The 21,772-nt window shown below is 43.5% G+C and overlaps 2 protein-coding genes across 2 annotated transcripts; both read right to left on the reverse strand.

Annotated features, from left to right (window-relative positions):
• Positions 1 to 229: 229 nt before the first annotated feature.
• Positions 230 to 8,154, reverse strand: LOC310701005 (thiol S-methyltransferase TMT1B-like; the record flags this gene model as incomplete). Its single annotated transcript, XM_083490966.1, has 4 exons — positions 7,569 to 8,154; positions 4,960 to 5,061; positions 2,787 to 3,389; positions 230 to 466 (listed from the first exon to the last, which is right to left on the reverse strand). The coding sequence occupies exons 1-4, from the start codon at positions 8,070 to 8,072 to the stop codon at positions 230 to 232; spliced, it is 1,446 nt and encodes a 481-aa protein (XP_083347092.1). The 5' UTR covers positions 8,073 to 8,154.
• Positions 8,155 to 15,926: 7,772 nt separating this feature from the next.
• LOC310700602 (thiol S-methyltransferase TMT1A-like) lies at positions 15,927 to 21,306 on the reverse strand. The gene is made up of 2 exons (XM_083490525.1): positions 20,331 to 21,306; positions 15,927 to 16,188 (listed from the first exon to the last, which is right to left on the reverse strand). Exons 1-2 carry the CDS (start codon positions 20,832 to 20,834, stop codon positions 15,952 to 15,954), a joined length of 741 nt encoding a protein of 246 aa, XP_083346651.1. The 5' UTR covers positions 20,835 to 21,306; the 3' UTR covers positions 15,927 to 15,951.
• Between the last annotated feature and the right edge of the window lie 466 nt (positions 21,307 to 21,772).

Consider the following 21,772-nt stretch of genomic DNA (forward strand, 5'->3'; position numbering starts at 1 on the left):
GAGCAGCTGGATTGTGAAAAGTGAAGGTAGCTGGACAGTCCGTCAAATGGAAATAAAAAATGGATTGGCGATAACATACATGTGTGTGCATCCAATTACAGATTGGACAAGAGGTTCACAGGCCATAGGTGACATAGTGATGGGCTGTGCTATAATTCTTACGATTAGGTTCTACACCCCAACCCAGAGACACCTGCATGAAGATCTTGTTCAGTAATTTATTTCCAAGCTACTTTACAGCATAACCTACGATATGCGGTCTAATAGGGGGCCATTTTAAAGGGGCATCTATGTGCCGTAGCTTCAGCTCTGAGAAGCCAGCTTTTTCCAGGACGTTCCAGGTTTCTCTGGTCATGTGGCACCCGTCAAACAGACATATCCAAGTTGGATCACAGATCTGCTGCCAGAAAAGAGTCCAGCTGGAAGGAGCACCTGCAACGTGTTCTAGGAAGAAGTAAGCTCCACCCTGGAGAAAAAGAAATGGATGCATATAAGTTACTTTCTATTCTCCTTTGGATTTCCTCAGATATTCCTTTGCATAATCAGCGCTAATGGTATCAGAGTGCTGTTAATTTTTCATGGCAACAGCCACTGTTCCCCTGAATTCTGTCCTGAATCTTCCAACGTTCAGCTGCATTGGATGGCTTTGGGGTTCTGGTCTTATGAGAGGGACACGGAAAGCTCAGTTGGTTAGAGCATGGTGCTGAGAACGGCAAGGTTGCAGGTTCGATCCCTGTACGGGACAGCTGCATATTCCTGCCTTGTAGGGGGTTGGACTAGATGATTCTCAGGCTCCCTTCTAATTCTACAGTTTTATGGTTTCTCTGTCCGCTTTCTCCATTCCGTGCATAATATTACACATCTCCATCATTTGCCTTTTCTCACAGCTGCTACAAGCTGGGTCAACCTCTTCACCAAGCTATCTGCTATGGCTGCAAAGTCTCATCCCTGGTCACTTACCACCAATTTAGGATTCCTGAGGTTATACGCGATTTTATTTTTATTTATCACCCCCAAATCACTCTACACTTGATTATTTTGAACTTCATCGGCCATTTTAATGCCCATTTGCTCAGTTTGGAGCAGGAGTGGCAACTTGAATAAAATATTGGGGAAGGCCAGGTATGCCCCTCCCCATATAATCAACCACAAGAAGTAGTACACAGACACACTCCATTTCAATCGTATTGCCCATCACCTTTGGGGGTTCCCGGCCCTCTCAAATATTTTATTCGTGGGGTCAATGGGACCTCGGCCCCTAGGAGTTGGTTCTATGGATTGGAGAAATCCTTTTGGAGCTTTTCACAACTGCTTTTTGCCAACGTGAAAAATTGTCAAACTTGACCCCAGTTCAGTCCTTGGACATGTTAATGATGTTGAAAGCAACCCAGAGTGGTTGGGGCAACCAATAATACAATTGCTGCTGTTGTTGTTTAATAGGCTATCCCTATTTTCATCAAATAAATGTTGGAGGGTATGGGATCTGTCACTAGAGTCAGTTAACAGCTTAGCCAAGGGTGATTTTGAGTTTGCCCCCGACTTTGCCAGTTTCATTGGTAAGCAGAGATGGAAGATGTCAAGGAAATCTCAGTGGGTGAAACAGATACATTTTACTCACTATACTTCGAAAGGAAAGAGAGGCTATAATGTGTTTAAAAAGCCATTCCCAAACATGAATCATTCTATTTTATTTTATTTTATTTTTTAAAGGCAGGTGGAGATAGACACAAAACAAATGCAGAGAGGCTGAAATGTGAGAAGGAGGAATAATAATAATTTATTTATTCATACATATGTACAGGTTTCCCCAGCCACTCTAGATATCTCCCAACAGAATATTAAAAACACGATAAAAGATCAAACATTAAAAACGTCCCTAAACAGGGCTGCCTTGAGATGTCTTCTAAAAGTTTATTTCCTTGAAATCTGATGGCAGGGCGTTCCACAGGGTGGGCGCCACTACCGAGAAGGTCTGGTTCCCTTCACTGCTCAAAGTGAGCGAACCGCCAGAAGGCCCTCAGAGCTGGATCTCAGTGTCCGGGCTGAACGACGGGAGTGGAGAGGCTGCTTCAGGTATACTCTTATCAGTTTCCACATCAGAGACAAGCATGTTTAAAAATTTGTTTGGTCTTTCACAAGTGCACAACAACAACGGACAAAATAATAAGAGGCATGTCTAGATCTATCTAAGGTGCTCTCAGTAACACAGAATGTGGGATCGTTTCTTCCTAACTGTTGTTAAGAGAGAAAAGCAAGGGAGTGATTCCAACGTTTGCAACTTATGAGAATGTAAATAGCTCAGAAGCAAATTGGTTTGCGCAGAAACAACAAGGGATCCGAATCCATCTACCTGCATTTGTGATTCCTCAATGGATATACAGTGGTGCCCCGCAAGACGAATGCCTCACAAGACGGAAAACTCGCTAGACGAAAGAGTTTTCTGTTTTGGAGGTGCTTCGCAAAACGAATTTCCTATGGGCTTGCTTCGCAAGACGACAATGTCTTGCGAGTTCCTGCTGGTTTTTTTCCCTCCCCCCCTTTTTCTAAGCCGCTAAGCTGCTTATCATCTGATCCGAGCAGCAGATAAGCCGCTAATAGCGCTAATCCGCTAATCCTTCAATGGGCTTGCTTCGCAAGACGAAAAAACCGCTAGACGAAGAGAATCACAGAACGGATTCTTTTAGTCTTGTGAGGCACCACTGTAGAATTGACTAACACCCGAGAATACAGCATGCCCCTGCAGTTACTGAATTGTGCTTGTTCTTCCCGCGGCGTGAGCTACTTACCGGTCTCAGCACCCGCAGGACTTCTTTCATAACTTGCTCTGGGCTCTTCACAGAGCATAGCACCGTCGTTGAAACCACCACATCCACCGACGCAGATGGTACCTGGTGCAGGTCCTCAGCCGGAGCCACCAAACATCGTTCCACCTGCACGTGTGGATTTTCAGCCAGGCTCTTGTTGTAAAACTTCTGGAAGTTGGGGTTCGGATCAGTGCATATGATTTTGCATCCCGCGGGGTAGAACTGAAAGTTGGGGCCAGTTCCCGCACCAATCTCCAACAGTGTGAGGGCCCCGGTGGGACTGGCAAAGTCCTTCAGGTTGCTGAACATTTCCCTTTTCTTGTCAGACATGTACATGTTATAACAGATGGACGCCACAGACATGAAGTGGGGGAATAACTTCTTGCAAAGGGGTTCCCAGATACCCAGATACAATAGCAAGTAAACAGGGAAGGCTAATATCTGGACGCAGAACCTGAGCAGGACAACGAGGCATGTTGCTTCCATGTTAGCAGGAGGGCAGAAAACAGCAAAGTCAGAGGAGAAAAGAAAGTCAGTCGCAGAGTCTCGAGGGTGAGCCAAGAGGACGCCCAGTGCCCAGCAAAACTACCCAGCAACCCAATTAAACCAATTGTGGCTTGGGTTATCCAAATCTTCCCAGCAACAACAGGGTGGCTTGTATCACCTACCGCAACACATGCTCTCTGTTAGGGAGAACACGTTGTGCCAGAGCCCTTGGCAGTGACGACACTGTCTGTGAGATCTCAAAGGGTGGAGAGGGATGTTGTTCATAAACTAAGCACACTCACACACAAACACTCACTGACCAATAACCTTGCCCCTGTCAGAGGGAACTTAAAAACTGTATTTGCTGTCTTTAAGAGGGAAATAATCTCATTTAGGGGGTATTCTAACACTTTATTGCAGAAATACTCCATGGTCCTAAATGCCAGATTTACGTATAAGCTAAACAAGTTATAGCTTAGGGCCCCACTGTCTTGGAGGCCCCCCCCCAATTTGAAGGAAACAAAACTTGTACATTTCCAAAATATAAGATAAAAAACAAATAAAACAAAACATACATACACCAACACTGTTTCGTGATGTGTAGACTTTAAGTGCAGAGAAGGGACTCCACGGGTTTCAGGAAAGGCCTCTGTTAGCATGCGTGTGCCTGCAAGCAGCAAATGGCAGCACCGGCGATAGGAACCTCTCAGTCATCTTCCAAATTAAAAGGAAATTCTGTTTAAGGTAATGGACAATGGTGTGGTGTAGTGGTTAAGAGCTGTAGTCTCGTAATCTGGTGAACTGGGCTCGCTTCCCCACTCTTCCACATGCAGCTGCTGGGTGACCTTGGGCTAGTCACACTTCTCTGAAGTCTCTCAGCCTCACTCACCTTACAGAGTGTTTGTTGTGGGGGAGGAAGGGAAAGGAGATTGTTAGCCGCTTGGAGACTCCTTAAGGGGAGTGAAAGGCGGGATATCAAGTCCAAACTCTTCTTCTTCTGATATCCCAACCTCCATGGGGATCAGATGCTTCCAGGGAGAATAGTAATGGGAGTTCATGCATGCTCACGTGGAAGTGAATGAGGCAAGCCCAAGCTATGTGTTTTGGCAACGTTCACATCTGCATGGGAGCAGCTGGAATGTGGAACGTGAAGGTAGCTGGACAGTCTGTCAAGTGGAAATTAAAAATGCACTGGTAATAACATACATGTGTGTGCATCCAATTACAGATTGCACAAGAGGTTCACAGGCCATAGGTGACATAGTGATGGGTTGTCCTATAATTCTTTTGATTAGGTTCTACACCCCAACCCAGAGACACCTGCATGGAGATCTTGTTCAGAAATTTATTTCCAAGCTACTTTACAGCATAACCTATGATATGCGGCCTAGTAGGGTGCCATTTTAAAGGAGCATGTATGTGCCGTAGCTTCAGCTCTGAGAAGCCAGCTTTTTCCAGGACGTTCCAGGTTTCTCTGGTCATGTGGCACCCGTCAAACAGACATATCCAAGCAGTGGCGTAGCGTGGGTTGTCAGCACCCGGGGCAAGGCAAGTAATTTGCGCCCCCTAACCCGTGGATTTGCTCCCCCTAACCTGTGGATTTGCGCCCCCTAACCCTAACCCCCAGATGTTGCGCCCGGTGCAGCCCGCCCCCCCCTGCACCCCCCACGCTACGCCACTGTATCCAAGTTGGATCATAGATCTGCTGCCAGAAAAGAGTCCAGCTGGAAGGAGCACCTGCAACGTGTTCTAGGAAGTAGAAAGCGCCACCCTGGAGAAACAGAAATGGATGCATATAAGTTACTTTCGATTCTCCTTTGGATTTCCTCAGATATTCCTTTGCATAATCAGCGCTAATGGTATCAGAGTGCTGTTAATTTTTCATGGCAACAGCCACTGTTCCCCTGAATTCTCTCCTGAATCTTCCCACGTTCAGCTGCATTGGATGGCTTTGGGGTTCTAGTCTTATGTGAGGAACACGGAAAGCTCAGTGGGTTAGAGCATGGTGCTGAGAACGCCAAGGTGGCAGGTTTGATCCCTGTATGGGACAGCTGCATAAAATATTGGGGAAGGCCAGGTATGCCCCTCCCCATATAATCAACCACAAGAAGTAGTACACACACCCCATTTCAATCGTATTGCCCATCACCTTTGGGGTTTCTGGCCCCCTCAAATATTTTATTCGTGGGGTCAATGAGACCTCGGCCCCTAGGAGTTGGTTCTATGGTTTGGAGAAATCCTTTTGGAGCTTTTCACAACCCCTTTTTGCATTAACCAACGTGGAAAATTTGGTATCATTGTCAACGTGACGCCAGTTCAGTCCTTGGACATGTTAATGATCAACAGGTTGAGTTTATGGGCTCGTTTCTCAAATAACTGATTGTGAAAACTGTAAATTCATGTACCGGTACACTGTCAACTGGTATGTGAACTGTTCAAAATTCCGAAGTTTATTTATGTTGGGTGCTTTTAGGATTGTGAACTGGGTTGGGCCCAAGGTTGCAGTCATGCTTAGCAAACCCTTTGAGAGCTGCATGCCAATGCTGAGAAAGACCAAAACTCAGTATGGATCCATACAGATGTAAGAGTTGAAAAGGGGAGCTATCCCTTTTCCTGGTGAGGGCAATTTACATCCCCACCAGGCCACTGGGCTTGAAGGAGAGGTTTAAAGAACTTCATCCACCCTAGTACCCTGGCAGGTGTTTAACTAAGTAGACCTATTGAAATTATGGTAATCACAGTGACTAAGAGAGGTTCATTCATTTTAATAGGTCTACTCTGCACTGAATGCTACCTTATTTTATTTTTTGTGGCAGCTGTCCAAATTGGTGGTGTTGCAGGGAGAAAGATAATAACTGTTTGGTCTGGATCATGTCCCTATGCTAAGAGTCCTAGATTTACTTCCCGGTTTCCGATTTGATCCTGGAATGTCCTGCTTTTCCTCAGTCCCTATTTTCATCAGAGAAATATTGGAGGATATGGAGTTATGTGACTCCCAAGCCAAGGAGATTATTAGGATATTTCCGTTCCACCTTAAAAGGGAGCAGGATGTTTGTGTCACAGCCTGCGTATTTCCTGTTCACAGGATGTTAAGTAACTATACAACCTTTAGAAGACAACTGAAGGCAGCCCTGTATAGGGTTTTTTTAAAAAAATGTTTTATGTTTTATTATGTTTTTATGTATGTTGAAAGGAGCCCAGAGTGGTTGGGGCAACCAATGATACAATTGCTGCTACTGTTGTTTAATAGGATGTCCCTATTTTCATCAAATAAATGTTGGAGGGTATGGGATCTGTCACTAGAGTCAGTTAACAGCTTAGCCAAGGGTGATTTTGAGTTTGCCCCCAACTTTGCCAGTTTCATTGGTAAGCAGAGATGGAAGATGTCAAGGAAATCTCAGTGGGTGAAACAGATACATTTTACTCACTATACTGCAAAAGGAAGGAGAGGCTATAATGTGTTTAAAAAGCCATTCCCAAACATGAATCATTCTATTTTATTTTATTTTTTAAAGGCAGGTGGGGATAGACACAAAACAAATGCAGAGAGGCTGAAATGTGAGAAGGAGGAATAATAATAATAATAATTTATTTATTCATACATACATACAGGTTTCCCCAGCCACTCTAGATATCTCCCAACAGAATATTAAAAACACGATAAAAGATCAAACATTAAAAACGTCCCTAAACAGGGCTGCCTTGAGATGTCTTCTAAAAGTTTATTTCCTTGACATCGGATGGCAGGGCGTTCCACAGGGTGGGCGCCACTACCGAGAAGGCCCTCTGTCTGGTTCCCTTCACTGCTCAAAGTGAGAGAACCGCCAGAAGGCCCTCGGAGCTGGATCTCAGTGTCCGGGCTGAACGACGGGAGTGGAGAGGCTGCTTCAGGTATACTCTTATCAGTTTCAACATCAGAGACAAGCATGTTTAAAAATTTGTTTGGTCTTTCACAAGTGCGCAACAACAACGGACAAAATAATAAGAGGCATGTCTAGATCTATCTAAGGTGCTCTCAGTAACACAGAATGTTGGGTTGTTTCTTCCTAACTGTGGTTAAGAGAGAAAAGCAAGGGAGTGATTCCAACGTTTGCAACTTATGAGAATGTAAATAGCTCAGAAGCAAATTGGTTTATGCAGAAACAACAAGGGATCCGAATCCATCTACCTGCATTTGTGATTGCCCAACGGATATAGAACTGACTAACACCCGAGAATACAGCATGCCCCTGCATTTACTGAATTGTCCTTGTTCTTCCCACGGCGTGAGCTACTTACCGGTCTCAGCACCCGCAGGACTTCTTTCATAACTTGCTCTGGGCTCTTCACAGAGCATAGCACCGTCGTTGAAACCACCACATCCACCGACGCAGATGGTACCTGGTGCAGGTCCTCAGCCGGTGCCACCAAACAGCGTTCCACCTGCACGTGTGGATTTTCAGCCAGGCTCTTGTCGAGAAACTTCTGGAAGTTGGGGTTCGGATCTGTGCATATGATTTTGCATCCCGCGGGGTAGAACTGAAAGTTGGAGCCAGTTCCCGCACCAATCTCCAACAGTGTGAGGGCCCCGGTGGGACTGGCAAAGTCCTTCAGGTTGCTGAACATTTCCCTTTTCTTGCCGGACATCTGCTTATTATAACTGATTGTCATCACAGACATGAAGTACGGGAATAACTTCTTGCAAACGGGTTCCCAGATACCCAGATACCACAGCAAGTAAACAGGGAAGGCTAATATCTGGACGCAGAACCTGAGCAGGACAACGAGGCATGTTGCTTCCATGTTAGCAAGAGGGCAGAAAACAGCAAAGCCAGAGGAGAAGAGAAAGTCAGTCGCAGAGTCTCGAGGGTGAGCCAAGGGGACGCCCAGTGCCCAGCGTTGGGGGTCCTGTATTTAAAGATTCTGACCCCTCCTCCGAATTGGCCACAATCCAAACTCCCCAGCAACCCAATTTAACCAATTATGGCTTGGGTTATCCAAATATGCCCAGCAACAACAGGGTGGCTTGTATCCCCCAACCGCAACACATATCTCTGTTAGGGAGAACATGCTGTGCCAGAGCCTTGGCAGTGACCACACTGGCTGTGAGATCTCAAAGGGTGGAGAGGGATGTTGTTCATAAACTAAACACACTCTCTCTCTCACACACACTCACTGACCAATAACCTTGCCCCTGTCAGAGGGAACTTAAAAACTGTATTTGCTGTATTTAAGAGGGAAATAATCTCATTTAGGGGTTATTCAACACTTTATTGCAGAAGTACTCCGTGGTCCTAAATGCCGGATTTACGTATAAGCTAAACAAGTTATAGCTTAGGGCCCCACTGTCTTGGAGGCCCCCCCCCCCCCAATTTGAAGGAAACAAAACTTGTACATTTCCAAAATATAAGATAAAAAACAAATAAAACAAAACATACATACACCAACACTGTTTTGTGATGTGTAGACTTTAAGTGCAGGGAAGGGACTCCACGGGTTTCAGGAAAGGCCTCTGTTAGCATGCGTGTGCCTGCAAGCACCACACTGACAGCACCTGCGATAGGAATCTCTCAATCATCTTCCAAATTAAAAGGAAATTCTGTTTAAGGTAATGGACAATGGTGTGGTGTAGTGGTTAAGAGCGGTGGACTCGTAATCTGGTGAACTGGGTTTGCTTCCCCGCTCTTCCACATGCAGCGGCTGGGTGACCTTGGGCTAGTCACACTTCTCTGAAGTCTCTCAGCCTCACTCACCTTACAGAGTGTTTGGTGTGAGGAGGAAGGGAAAGGAGATTGTTAGCCACTTGGAGACTCCTTAAGGGGAGTGAAAGGCGGGATATCAAGTCCAAACTCTTCTTCTTCTGATATCCCAAGCTCCATGGGGACCAGATGCTTCCAGGGATAATAGTTATGGTAGTTCATGCATGCTCACGTGGAAGTGAATGAGGCAAGCCCAAGCTATGTGTTATGGCAACGTTCACATCTGCATGGGAGCAGCTGGATTGTGGAAAGTGAAGGTAGCTGGACAGTCTGTCAAGTGGAAATAAAAAATGGATTGGCGATAACATACATGTGTGTGCATCCAATTACAGATTGCACAAGAAGTTCACAGGCCATAGGTGACATAGTGATGGGTTGTCCTATAATTCTCACGGTTAGGTTCTACACCCCAACCCATAGACACCTGCATGGAGATTTTGTTCAGTAATTTATTTCCAAGCTACTTTACAGCATAACCTACGATATGTGGCTTATTATTAACTTGCTCTGGGCTCTTCACAGAGCATAGCACCAGCGTTGAAACCACCACATCCACCGACGCAGCTGGTACCTGGTGCAGGTCCTCAGCCGGAGCCACCAAACATCGTTCCACCTGCACGTGTGGATTTTCAGCCAGGCTCTTGTCGAGAAACTTCTGGAAGTTGGGGTTCAGATCAGTGCATATGATTTTGCATCCCGCGAGGTAGAACTGAAAGTTGGAGACAGTTCCTGTGCCAATCTCCAGCAGTGTGAGGTCCCCCGTAGGACTGGCAAAGTCCTTCAGGTTGCTGAACATTTCCTCATAGGTGACATAGTGATGGGTTGTCCTATAATTCTTACGGTTAGGTTCTACACCTCAACCCAGAGACACCTGCATGGAGATTTTGTTCAGTAATTTATTTCCAAGCTACTTTACAGCATAACCTACGATATGTGGCTTATTAGGTTGCAATTTTAAAGGGACATGTATGTGTTGCAGCTTCAGCTCTGAGAAGCCAGCTTTTTCCAGGTCGTTCCAGGTTTCTCTGGCCATGTGGCGCCCGTCAGACAGACATATCCAAGTTGGATCACAGATCTGCTGCCAGAAGAGAGTCCAGCTGTAAGGTGCACCTGCAACGTGTTCTAGGAAGTAGAAAGCGCCACCCTGGAGAAACAGAAATGGATGCATATAAGTTACTTTCGATTCTCCTTTGGATTTCCTCAGATATTCCTTTGCACAATCAGCGCTAATGGTATCAGAGTGCTGTTAATTTTTCATGGCAACAGCCACTGCCTCCCTGAATTCTGTCCTGAATCTTCCCACGTTCAGCTGCATTGGATGGCTTTGGGGTTCTAGTCTTATGAGAGGAACACGGAAAGCTCAGTGGGTTAGAGCATGGTGCTGAGAACGCCAAGGTTGCAGGTTCGATCCCTGTACGGGACAGCTGCATAAAATATTGGGGAAGGCCAGGTATGCCCCTCCCCATATAATCAACCACAAGAAGTAGTACACACACCCCATTTCAATCGTATTGCCCATCACCTTTGGGGGTTTCTGGCCCCCTCAAATACTTTATTTGTGTGGTCAATGAGACCTCGGCCCCTAGGAGTTGGTTCTATGGTTTGGAGAAATCCTTTTCGAGCTTTTCACAACCCCATTTTGCATTAACCAATGTGAAAAATTTGGTATCATTGTCAAACTTGACCCCAGTTCAGTCCTTGGACATGTTAATGATCAACAGGTTGAGTTTAAGGGCTCGTTTCTCAAATAACTGTTTGTGAAAACTGTAAATTCATGTACCGGTACACTGTGAACTGGTATGTAAACTGTTCAAAATTCCGAAGTTTATTTATGTTGGGTGCTTTTAGGATTGTGAACTGGGATAACTAACGAACTTTTTGGGCCCAAGGTTGCAGTCATGCTTAGCAAACCCTTTGAGAGCTGCATGCCAATGCTGAGAAGGCCAAAACTCAGTATGGATCCATACAGATGTAAGAGTTGAAAAGGGGAGCTATCCCTTTTCCTGGTGAGGGCAATTTACATCCCCACCAGGCCACTGGGCTTGAAGGAGAGGTTTAAAGAACTTCATCCACCCTAGTACCCTGGCAGGTGTTTAACTAAGTAGACCTATTGAAATTATGGTAATCAGGGTGACTAAGAGAGGTTCATTCATTTTAATAGGTCTACTCTGCACTGAATGCTACCTTATTTTATTTTTTGTGGCAGCTGTCCAAATTGGTGGTGTTGCAGGGAGAAAGATAATAACTGTTTGGTCTGGATCATGTCCCTATGCTAAGAGTCCTGGATTTACTTCCTGGTTTCTGATTTGATCCTGGAATGTCCTGCTTTTCCTCAGTCCCTATTTTCATCAGAGAAATATTGGAGGATAGGGAGTTATGTGACTCCCAAGCCAAGGAGATAAGTAACTATACAACCTTTAGAAGACATCTGAAGGCAGCCCTGTATAGGGTTTTTTTAAAAAAATGTTTTATGTTTTATTATGTTTTTATGTATGTTGAAAGCAGCCCAGAGTGGTTGGGGCAACCAATAATACAATTGCTGCTGTTGTTGTTTAATAGGATGTCCCTATTTTCATCAAATAAATGTTGGAGGGTATGGGATCTGTCACTAGAGTCAGTTAACAGCTTAGCCAAGGGTGATTTTGAGTTTGCCGCCGACTTTGCCAGTTTCATTGGTAAGCAGAGATGGAAGATGTCAAGGAAATCTCAGTGGGTGAAACTACATGATGTAGGGGAATAACTTCTTGCAAAGGGGTTCCCAGATACCCAGATACCACAGCAAGTAAGCAGGGAAGGCTAATATCTGGACGCAAAACCTGAGCAGGACAACTAGGCATGTTGCTTCCATGTTAGCAGAAGGGCAGAAAACAGCAAAGCCAGAGGAGAAGAGAAAGTCAGTCGGGTGTCTCAAGGGTGGGGCTTGTTATTATCTGTTGCTTCCAGTCCTCAAAGATCTCAAAGGGTGGAAAGAAATATTGTTAATAAACTCCACACACACACAAATTCACCAATAACATGGTTTTTGCATGCCCTTGTAATCTTGCCCGTCAGAGGAACTTAAAAACTGTATTTGCTGTCTTTAAGAGGGAAATAATCTCATTTAGGGGGTATTCTTACACTTTATTGCAGCAGTGTACTCCGCGGTCCTGTAGTAACCCAAAGTGAATGTTGGTTTAAATTTGTTACAAGCTTTTCCTAAATATAAGGGGAAACCTTTTCCCCATGGCAGAACTCTTTCACACCAAAACTGCGCTGAAAAATGTTGGGGTGGAAGGATTGGCTCCCTCTGAGTTGAAACTACGGTAGTCTTCAGTGATATATTTGCTTCCCTTGTGGGTTTGTTCTTTTGTCTCAAGGAGCTGCAGACTTGAGCAGCAGTCCTGACCTGCAAATGCTTTACTTTTATCCGCTCTGGCTGTTCATATCTATATATCTATATATCTATAATTAAATTTTCCAACATACATTTATAATATCCAATCTAAATTTTATCACATATTTTCTCTTTTTGACTTCCTTCAACCTCTCTGACAATCATCCATTATTCAAATTTTTAAATACGCATTTCCTAATTTTATACTGCATTTTATAAACCTTCACACCCTTAGTTTTCATCAATACAATAGTCCTCTATCATTTACAGAACTTCTTGAAATCCCACTAGCGTTATTTGCTCATCACATACACATTTCAGATAGTCTGAAAATTTTCCCCAGTCTTCAATGAACTTTTGATCTCGTATATATCTGATCTGTCCTGTTGGTTTGTCTAGTTCAGCATAGTCCATCAGTTTCATTCTCCATTCTTTGAGCGTCGGCAGTTGTTCCTGTTTCCATTTTTGGGCCAATAATATTCTCGCTGCTGTTACTGCATATTGGAAAAGTTTACAATCCATTCTATTTATTTCATTTCCTACTATTCCTAGAAGAAAAGCCTCTGGTTTCTTAACAAACGTATATTTCAACATCTTTTTCATCTCATTATATATCATTTCCCAGAAGCCCTTCACCTTCTTACAGTCCCACCACATATGGTAAAACGTTCCTTCTTTTTCTTTACATTTCCAACACTTATTACATGTTTTATACATTTTTGCCGGTTTCACAGGTGTGATGTGCCATCTAGAAATCATTTTCATTACATTATCTTTTAACGCATTACATGCCGTAAATTTTATATTTTCATTCCACAGTTTTATCCAATCGTTAATCTGTATATTATAACCCAAATCTCTGGCCCAGTGTATCATAACCGATTTAACTTCCTCATCTTTTGTATACCATTCTAGCAAGAATTTATACATTTTGGACAAAATTTTATTTTCATTGTTTATTATTTCTATTTGAAATTTAGATTCTATTTCCTCATAACCTCTTTCTTTTAAGTCCTTTTAAACATTTCGTTAACCTGATAATAATGCAACCAATCACACACATACACTTTCACTTCTTCATAGGGTTTCATTTTCCATTATCCTCCTTCCTTTATAATCAATTCTTAAATGTAATCCAGGTCCCCCTCATATTAACTTTCTTAAGACTCATAACTTCTAACGGAGATAGCCAGTGGGGAGTTCTTGATTCTAATAAACTTCTATATCTCTCCCATATTTCTATGAGAGATCTTCTAAAGATGTGGTTTTCAAAGCCTTTATTAATCTTTCTTTTCTTACACCATAGATATGCGTGCCAGCCAAATCTGTTATCAAAACCTTCCAAATCCAATAACTCAGTATTTTTTAACTTTATCCATTCTTTCAGCCAGCAGAGACATGAAGCTTCATAATATAATTTCAAGTCTGGCAGGGCGAAGCCTCCTCTTTCTTTCGCATCCGTTAATAACTTATACATAATTCTTGGCTTCTTACCCTGCCAGATATATCTTGAAATTGCTCTTTGCCACTCTTTAAATATCGCTGTCTCCTTAATTATTGGAATTGTCTGAAATAAGAATAACATCTTTGGCAGCTGCCACTCTGGCTGTTCTTTTGTTCTCTCGGTGGCAGAAGAGACATGGACACCTGATGGTTTTTATGACCTACTTTAGGTTAATTATAAATTAACCTAAACTGCATAACGTCAGATTTTTTGTGATTTTTTCAAAAAAAGATTTTCCGCAGCTTACGGTGTCAAGGCCTGATTTCTTAGCCTAGGATAAAAACCCTTTGGTTTTCAGAGTGGCATTTGCAACCGTTTGGCACCATTTATGAGTTAATTGCATAACGGCAGGATTTTAGTGAAATTCTGACCACGTGGGTTAAGGATTTTTTCAAAAAAAGATTTTCCGCAGCTTACGGAGTCGAGGCCTGATTTCTTAGCATAGGATAAAAACCCATCTGCTGACATTAGAATATAGGCATAAAGCGATCCTTTCAGAATAACTGGGCCCTGTAGCAGGATCAGCGCTGGATTTACGTACTGTATAAGCTAAGCAAGCTATAGTTTAGGGCCCCACTCTGTTGGGGCCCCAAAAAATTAAAGGAAAAAAACTTGGATGTACATTTCCAAAATGTAAGATAAAGTAAAATAAAATAAAACCTACATACAGCAACAGTGTTTTATGTTGTGTAGGCTCCTATGATGTAAGTAATGGGCCCCACCTGCTAGCCTGCCCCCTAAAATATCACTGGTTTGCTCATTTCTATATATAGGGGCCTGCAACCTGCTATTTATAATTATTAGTAGTTTGCATCATATAGGTACTTATGTCAGAACTCCCTGACATTAGTTATATCAGCGAGCCTGAACTGTATGAGAGACAGGAAGAAGAGAGGGAAGAGGGCTTCAGAAGGAGGAGAGACTGAAGTGAGAAGGGATTCCCAGCCCACGGTGGGGGAGGAGAGAGAGGGCAGGGAAGAAACACAAGAAGGGGAGATGCAGGAAAAGGAGCAGACAGATTCACAGGTGTTGCAGGGTTAAGCTCTGGCTCAGAGGTGGAGCAAAGACCGGAATCTCTGTGCACACGGATATCAGAAGACTGTGGGAACGTAAGAGAAGGGTCGTAAAGGCAACTGGCAGCAGTGATGATGATTGAAATTAGGCTGGCTCTTGCCCATTGTGTAAATAGCAATAAACAAGGACTACAAAAAGTACCTGAGGGCACATTAGCAAACCAGATAAGCTGTTGTGGGCACACTCCACAACCTGTTATACCGGCTGCAATAAAACATTGCTTTAAGTGCAGGGAAGGGACTCTGTGGGTTTCAGGAAAGGCCTCTGTTAGCACGCGTGTGCCTGCAAGCACCACACTGGCAGCACCTGCGATAGGAACCTCTCAGTCATCTTCCAAATTAAAAGGAAATTCTGTTTAAGGTAATGGACAATGGTGTGGTGTAGTGGTTAAGAGCGTTGGATTCGTAATCTGGTGAACTGGGTTTGCTTCCCCACTCTTCCACATGCAGCTGCTGGGTGACCTTGGGCTAGTCACACTTCTCTGAAGTCTCTCAGCCTCACTCACCTTACAGAGTGTTTGTTGTGGGGGAGGAAGGGAAAGGAGATTGTTAGCCGCTTGGAGACTCCTTAAGGGGAGTGAAAGGCGGGATATCAAGTCCAAACTCTTCTTCTTCTGATATCCCAAGCTCCATGGGGATCAGATGCTTCCAGGGAGAATAGTAATGGGAGTTCATGCATGCTCACGTGGAAGTGAATGAGGCAAGCCCAAGCTATGTGTTATGGCAACGTTCACATCTGCATGGGAGCAGCTGGATTGTGGAAAGTGAAGGTAGCTGGACAGTCTGTCAAGTGGAAATAAAAAATGGATTGGTAATAACATACATGTGTGTGCATCCAATTACAGATTGCACAAGAGGTTCACAGGCCATAGGTGACATAGTGATGGGCTGTGCTATAATTCTTACGGTTAGGTTCTACACCCCAACCCAGAGACACCTGCATGGAGATCTTGTTCAGAAATTTATTTCCAAGCTACTTTACAGCATAACCTATGATATGCGGCCTAGTAGGGTGCCATTTTAAAGGAGCATGTATGTGCCGTAGCTTCAGCTCTGAGAAGCCAGCTTTTTCCAGGTCGTTCCAGGTTTCTCTGGCCAAGTGGCACCCGTCAAACAGACATATCCAAGTTGGATCATAGATCTGCTGCCAGAAGAGAGTCCAGCTGGAAGGAGCACCTGCAACGTGTTCTAGGAAGTAGAAAGCGCCACCCTGGAGAAACAGAAATGGATGCATATAAGTTACTTTCGATTCTCCTTTGGATTTCCTCAGATATTCCTTTGCATAATCAGCGGCTAATGGTATCAGAGTGCTGTTAATTTTTCATGGCAACAGCCACTGTTCCCCTGAATTCTGTCCTGAATCTTCCCACGTTCAGCTGCATTGGATGGCTTTGGGGTTCTGGTCTTATGAGAGGAACACGGAAAGCTCAGTGGGTTAGAGCGTGGTGCTGAGAACACCAAGGTTGCAGGTTCGATCCCTGTACGGGACAGCTGCATAAAATATTGGGGAAGGCCAGGTATGCCCCTCCCCATATAATCAACCACAAGAAGTAGTACACAGACACACTCCATTTTAATCATATTGCCCATCACCTTTGGGGGTTCCCGGCCCCCTCAGATATTTTATTCGTGGGGTCAATGAGACCTCGGCCCCTAGGAGTTGGTTCTATGGTTTGGAGAAATCCTTTTGGAACTTTTCACAACCACTTTTTGCCAATGTGAAAAATTGTCAAACTTGACCCCAGTTCAGTCCTTGGACATGTTAATGAGTTACAGGTTGAGTTTAAGGGCTCGTTTCTCAAATAACTGATTGTGCGAACTGTAAATTCATGTACTGTGAACTGGTATGTAAACTGTTCAAAATTCTGAAGTTTATTTATGTTGGGTGCTTTTAGGATTATGAACTGGGATAACTAACTAACCTTTTTGGCCGAAGGTTGCAGTCATGCTTAGCAAACCCTTGACAGCTACATGCCAATGCTGAGAAGGTCCAAAAGTCAGTATGGATCCATACAGATCAGCTGAAAAGCAGCGCTATCCGTTTTCCTGGCTCATCAAATGAACTATCTGATGACTGAGGAGAGGGCACTTTACATCCAATTTGCAGCTGTCCAAATTGGTGGTGTTGCAGGGAGAAAGATAATAGCTGTTTGGGCTCGATCATGTCCCTAGCCTAAGAATTTACCACTGCTAGTTTAAAATATATTGCTCTTGAGGAATCAGAATGACTCATGGTGGAATATATATACAGTGGTACCTTGGGTTACAAACACCTCGGGTTACAAACACTTCAGGTTACAGATTCCATTAACCCGGAAGTAGTACCTTGGGTTAAGAGCTTTGCCCCAGGATGAGAACAGAAATCACGTGGCGGCACGGTGCGGCGGCAGCAGGAGGCTCCATTAGCTAAAGTGGTACCTCAGGTTAAGAACGGTTTCAGGTTAAAAACGGACCTCCGGAATGAATTAAGTTCGTAACCAGAGGTACCACTGTACAGTATATGGAAATTTATATATATATATATATATAATCTGAAAGCACTTTCATTCTTTCTTAAAAATCAGTTTCCCACAAATATATCATTTCCATCGCTTGATAAAATTCTGCTTTGCAAGCTGGAACATTTTGAAAACCAAAATTTACATTTTTTTTTCAGCAACAGAAACTACAGGTCCCACAAAAAAACCCAAAAACCTAAAAGGGGTGGGAAGACAAAAAGATTTTCACATGTTTGCAGGAAGCAGTTGGAATTTGTTTAAATGCTGTTTGTCACCGAAGCCAATTGACAAGTTATTATCATATATCAGAATTCAAATTCCTTTCCTTTCAGATCAGTTGCGGTTTGCTGACTCAAGGTGAAAATCCTGATACCCCCCACCTCATGAACTCTTACATCATCATCAGACCTTGCATCAAAGAGTGAATCAGAATATTCCATGAAGGATATACGAATGTAGCAATTTCAACACTCACAACTTTCTGTGTAACTCTGTTTCCTAATCTGTGCTGCTGGGGGAGTTTTAGGATAAGGCAGACATGACCCTCTGCCAGTAGATGAAGCATTTAAAAACTTCCCTGTACAGGGCTGCCTTCAGACGTCTTCTAAAACTTATATAGTTACTTATCCCTTTGATTCAGGGATTGCAGATCTCCATACACTCCAACATTTCTCCAATGAAAATAGGGATATCCTAAGGAAAAGCGGGACATTCCCGGATCAAATAAAAAACCAGCACAGCTTCTGTAAATGAAGGACTGTCCCTGGAAAATAGGAGTGTCTGAGTGTCTGGGGAGCACTGTACAATTCTCTGGGCTTTCACATATTTTACAATGTTTTACAATGAGGTCAGTTTTAAAAAAGAAGTTCAGCCTTGGCTTTCCTCTTTCTGTCTATTCATCCATATCTGAGAAACGATAGTTAAAGAGAAGTCTTAAGGGTAACATCAAATACTAACGGAAAATTAATTGACTATTTATTTATGTGTTGGAACAGTCTGCGCAGTAAAACCTCTCCAACTTCTTTTAAAATAGCCTTGGTCGCAAATGCCCTTCTGTAGCTTGAATCTAGGCTGTTGCGAAAGGGGACTTGAAGTTAAGCATGTTCTTATACACATTCTTGCACAATCCGATTGCTCTTTAGATCTCCTCGTTTAAAAGTAGTTAAGATGTTACGGTTTTGATGGAATACACAAGATGAAACAGTTAAATCAGCTATGATTAAGTGGGCACAGGACATTGGTCATAACATTATGTTTGCTGACTGGGAACAGTTATGGAACACGGGCTTGAAATTTACGGCATGTAATGCCCTAAAGGAAAATATTATGAAAATGATTTATAGGTGGTACATGACCCCAGTCAAGCTAGCAAAAATTTATCATTTGCCTGACAATAAGTGTTGGAAATGTAGAGAGACTGAAGGTACCTTTTACCACCTTTGGTGGACGTGCCCGAAGATTAAGGCTTTCTGGGAAATGATATATAATGAAATGAAAAAGGTACTTAAATGTACTTTTCCTAAGAAACCAGAGGCCTTTCTCTTGGGCATTGCCGGCCAATTGGTGCCAAAGAAGGACAGAACTTTTTTTATGTATGCTACCACAGCAGCAAGAGTACTTATCGCAAGGCATTGGAAGACTCAAGATCTACCCACTCTGGAAGATTGGCAGATGAAGGTGATAGATTATATGGGACTGGCTGAAATGACTGGCAGAATCCGCGATCAGGGGAAAGAGACGGCGGAAGAAGATTGGAAGAAATTTAAAATTTATCTTAAGAAATATTGTAAAATTAATGAGTGTTAAAATGTCGAAGTTCTAAGGAAAATGGGGGGTTACAGCTGCAAAAGATTAAGTAAAAGAAAAGAATAAGGGAAAATTTGATAAAATTAAGTTTTGTTAGGATTTGCTGAAATAATTTTGGAAATTGGGATGCAGAAAGGGGAGGTATGGGGAAGTCGATGAAGTAAGGTTTAAGGAAAAAAGGGATATGAAATTATACATGTTTGTTTGTGTCTTTATTTGTTTGTTTATGTCTATTAAAACTTTGTAAAATCAATAAAAATTTTATATATATAAAAAAAGATGTTACGGTTTTGTTATGCTTATAGCATTCTCCTTTAAAACTATGGCTATCTGCTGCTGTCAAAAACATTCAAGAGAATAATAATAATAATAAATTTATCCGCCCAACAGGGTATTAAAAACACAATAAAACATCAAAAATTAAAAACTTCCCTAAACAGCCTTCAGATGTCTTCTAAAAGTCATATAGTTGTTTGTTTCCTTGACATCTGATGGCAGGGCATTCCACAGGGTGGGTGCCACTACTGAGAAGGCCCTCTGCCTGGTACCCTGTAATCTCACTTCTCGCAGTAAGGGAACCGCCAGAAGGCCCTCGGTGCTGGACCTCATTGTCTGGGCTGAATGAGTGGGATGGAGATGCTGCTTCAGGTATACTGGGCCTTCCTGCCCAACCATCTACCAGTTTCAAAGTTGGAGACAAGCATGTTTAAAAATTTGCTTTGATCTTTCACAAGTGCACAGCAACAACAGACAAAATAATAAGGCATGTCTAGATCTGTCTAAGGTGCCCTCAATAACACAGAGTGTGGGATTGTTTCTTCCTAACTGTAGTTAGGGAGAAAACCAAGGGATTCCAACGTTTGCAACTTGTGAGAATGTAAATAGCTCAGAAGCAAATTGGTTTACGCAGAAACAACGAGGGATCTGAATCCATCTACCTGCATTTGTGATTCCCCAACGGATATAGAATTGACTAACACCCAAGAATACAGCATGCCCCTGCATTTACTGAATTGTCCTTGTTCTTCCCACGGCGTGAGCTACTTACCGGTCTCAGCACCCGTAGGACTTCTTTCATAACTTGCTCTGGGCTCTTCACAGAGCATAGCACCAGCGTTGAAACCACCACATCCACCGACGCAGCTGGTACCTGGTGCAGGTCCTCAGCCGGAGCCACCAAACAGCGTTCCACCTGCACGTGTGGATTTTCAGCCAGGCTCTTGTCGAGAAACTTCTGGAAGTTGGGGTTCGGATCAGTGCATATGATTTTGCATCCCGCGGGGTAGAACTGAAAGTTGGAGCCAGTTCCCGCACCAATCTCCAACAGCGTGAGGCCCCCGGTGGGACTGGCAAAGTCCTTCAGGTTGCTGAACATTTCCTTTTTCTTGTCAGACATGTGCTTATTATAACAGATGGTCACCACAGCCATGAGGTAGGGGAATAACTTTTTGCAAAGGGGTTCCCAGATACCCAGATACCATAGCAAGTAAGCAGGGAAGGCTAGTATCTGGACGCAGAACCTGAGCAGGACAACTAGGCATGTTGCTTCCATGTTAGCAGGAGGGCAGAAAACAGCAAAGTCAGAGGAGAAGAGAAAGTCAGTTGCAGAGTCTCGAGGGTGGGGCTTGTTTTTATCTGCAGCTACCAGTCCTAAATAACTAGCCAGTTAAAACGAAGCAAACAAGTTCCAGGAATAGCTTGATATATGTTAAAGGTACAGCTGCCAGAGCCCTTGGCAGTGACTACACTGGCTGCGAGATCTCAAAGGGTGGAGAGGAATATTCTTCATAAAATAACACTCTCTCTCACACACACACACTCACCAATAACCTTGTGTGTGCACGCACTCGTAATCTTGCCCCTGTCAGAGGGAATTTAAAAACTGTATTTGCTGTCTTTAAGAGGGAAATAATCTCATTTTGGGGGTATTCTAACACTTTATTGCAGAAGTACTCCGCGGTCCTAAATGCCAGATTTACGTTTAAGCTAAACAAGTTATAGCTTAGGGCCCCACTGTCTTGGAGCCCCCCCCCCCAATTTGAAGGAAACAAAACTTGTACATTTCCAAAATATAAGATAAAAAACAAATAAAACAAAACATACATACACCAACACTGTTTTGTGATGTGTAGACTTTAAGTGCAGGGAAGGGACTCTGTGGGTTTCAGGAAAGGCCTCTGTTAGCACGCATGTGCCTGCAAGCACCACACTGGCAGCACCTGCGATAGGAACCTCTCAGTCATCTTCCAAATTAAAAGGAAATTCTGTTTAAGGTAATGGACAATGGTGTGGTGTAGTGGTTAAGAGCGGTGGACTCGTAATCTGGTGAACTGGGTTTGCTTCCCCGCTCTTCCACATGCAGCGGCTGGGTGACCTTGGGCTAGTCACACTTCTCTGAAGTCTCTCAGCCTCACTCACCTTACAGAGTGTTTGTTGTGGGGGAGGAAGGGAAAGGAGATTGTTAGCCACTTGGAGACTCTTTAAGGGGAG

This window comes from Podarcis liolepis (genome assembly GCF_965112155.1).
Source record: "Podarcis liolepis genome assembly, chromosome: 2".
NCBI classification, from domain to species: Eukaryota; Metazoa; Chordata; class Lepidosauria; order Squamata; family Lacertidae; genus Podarcis; species Podarcis liolepis.

What these genes read in the sequence shown, in the direction of transcription:
- LOC310700602 (XM_083490525.1), bottom strand. Translation starts at nt 20,834, where the DNA reads ATGGAAGCAACATGCCTAGTTGTCCTGCTCAGGTTCTGCGTCCAGATA. An exon ending in TCCTACGGGTGCTGAGACCG is followed by an intron (nt 16,189 to 20,330) that starts GTAAGTAGCTCA and finishes CTGTTTCTCCAG; the next exon opens with GGTGGCGCTTTCTACTTCCT.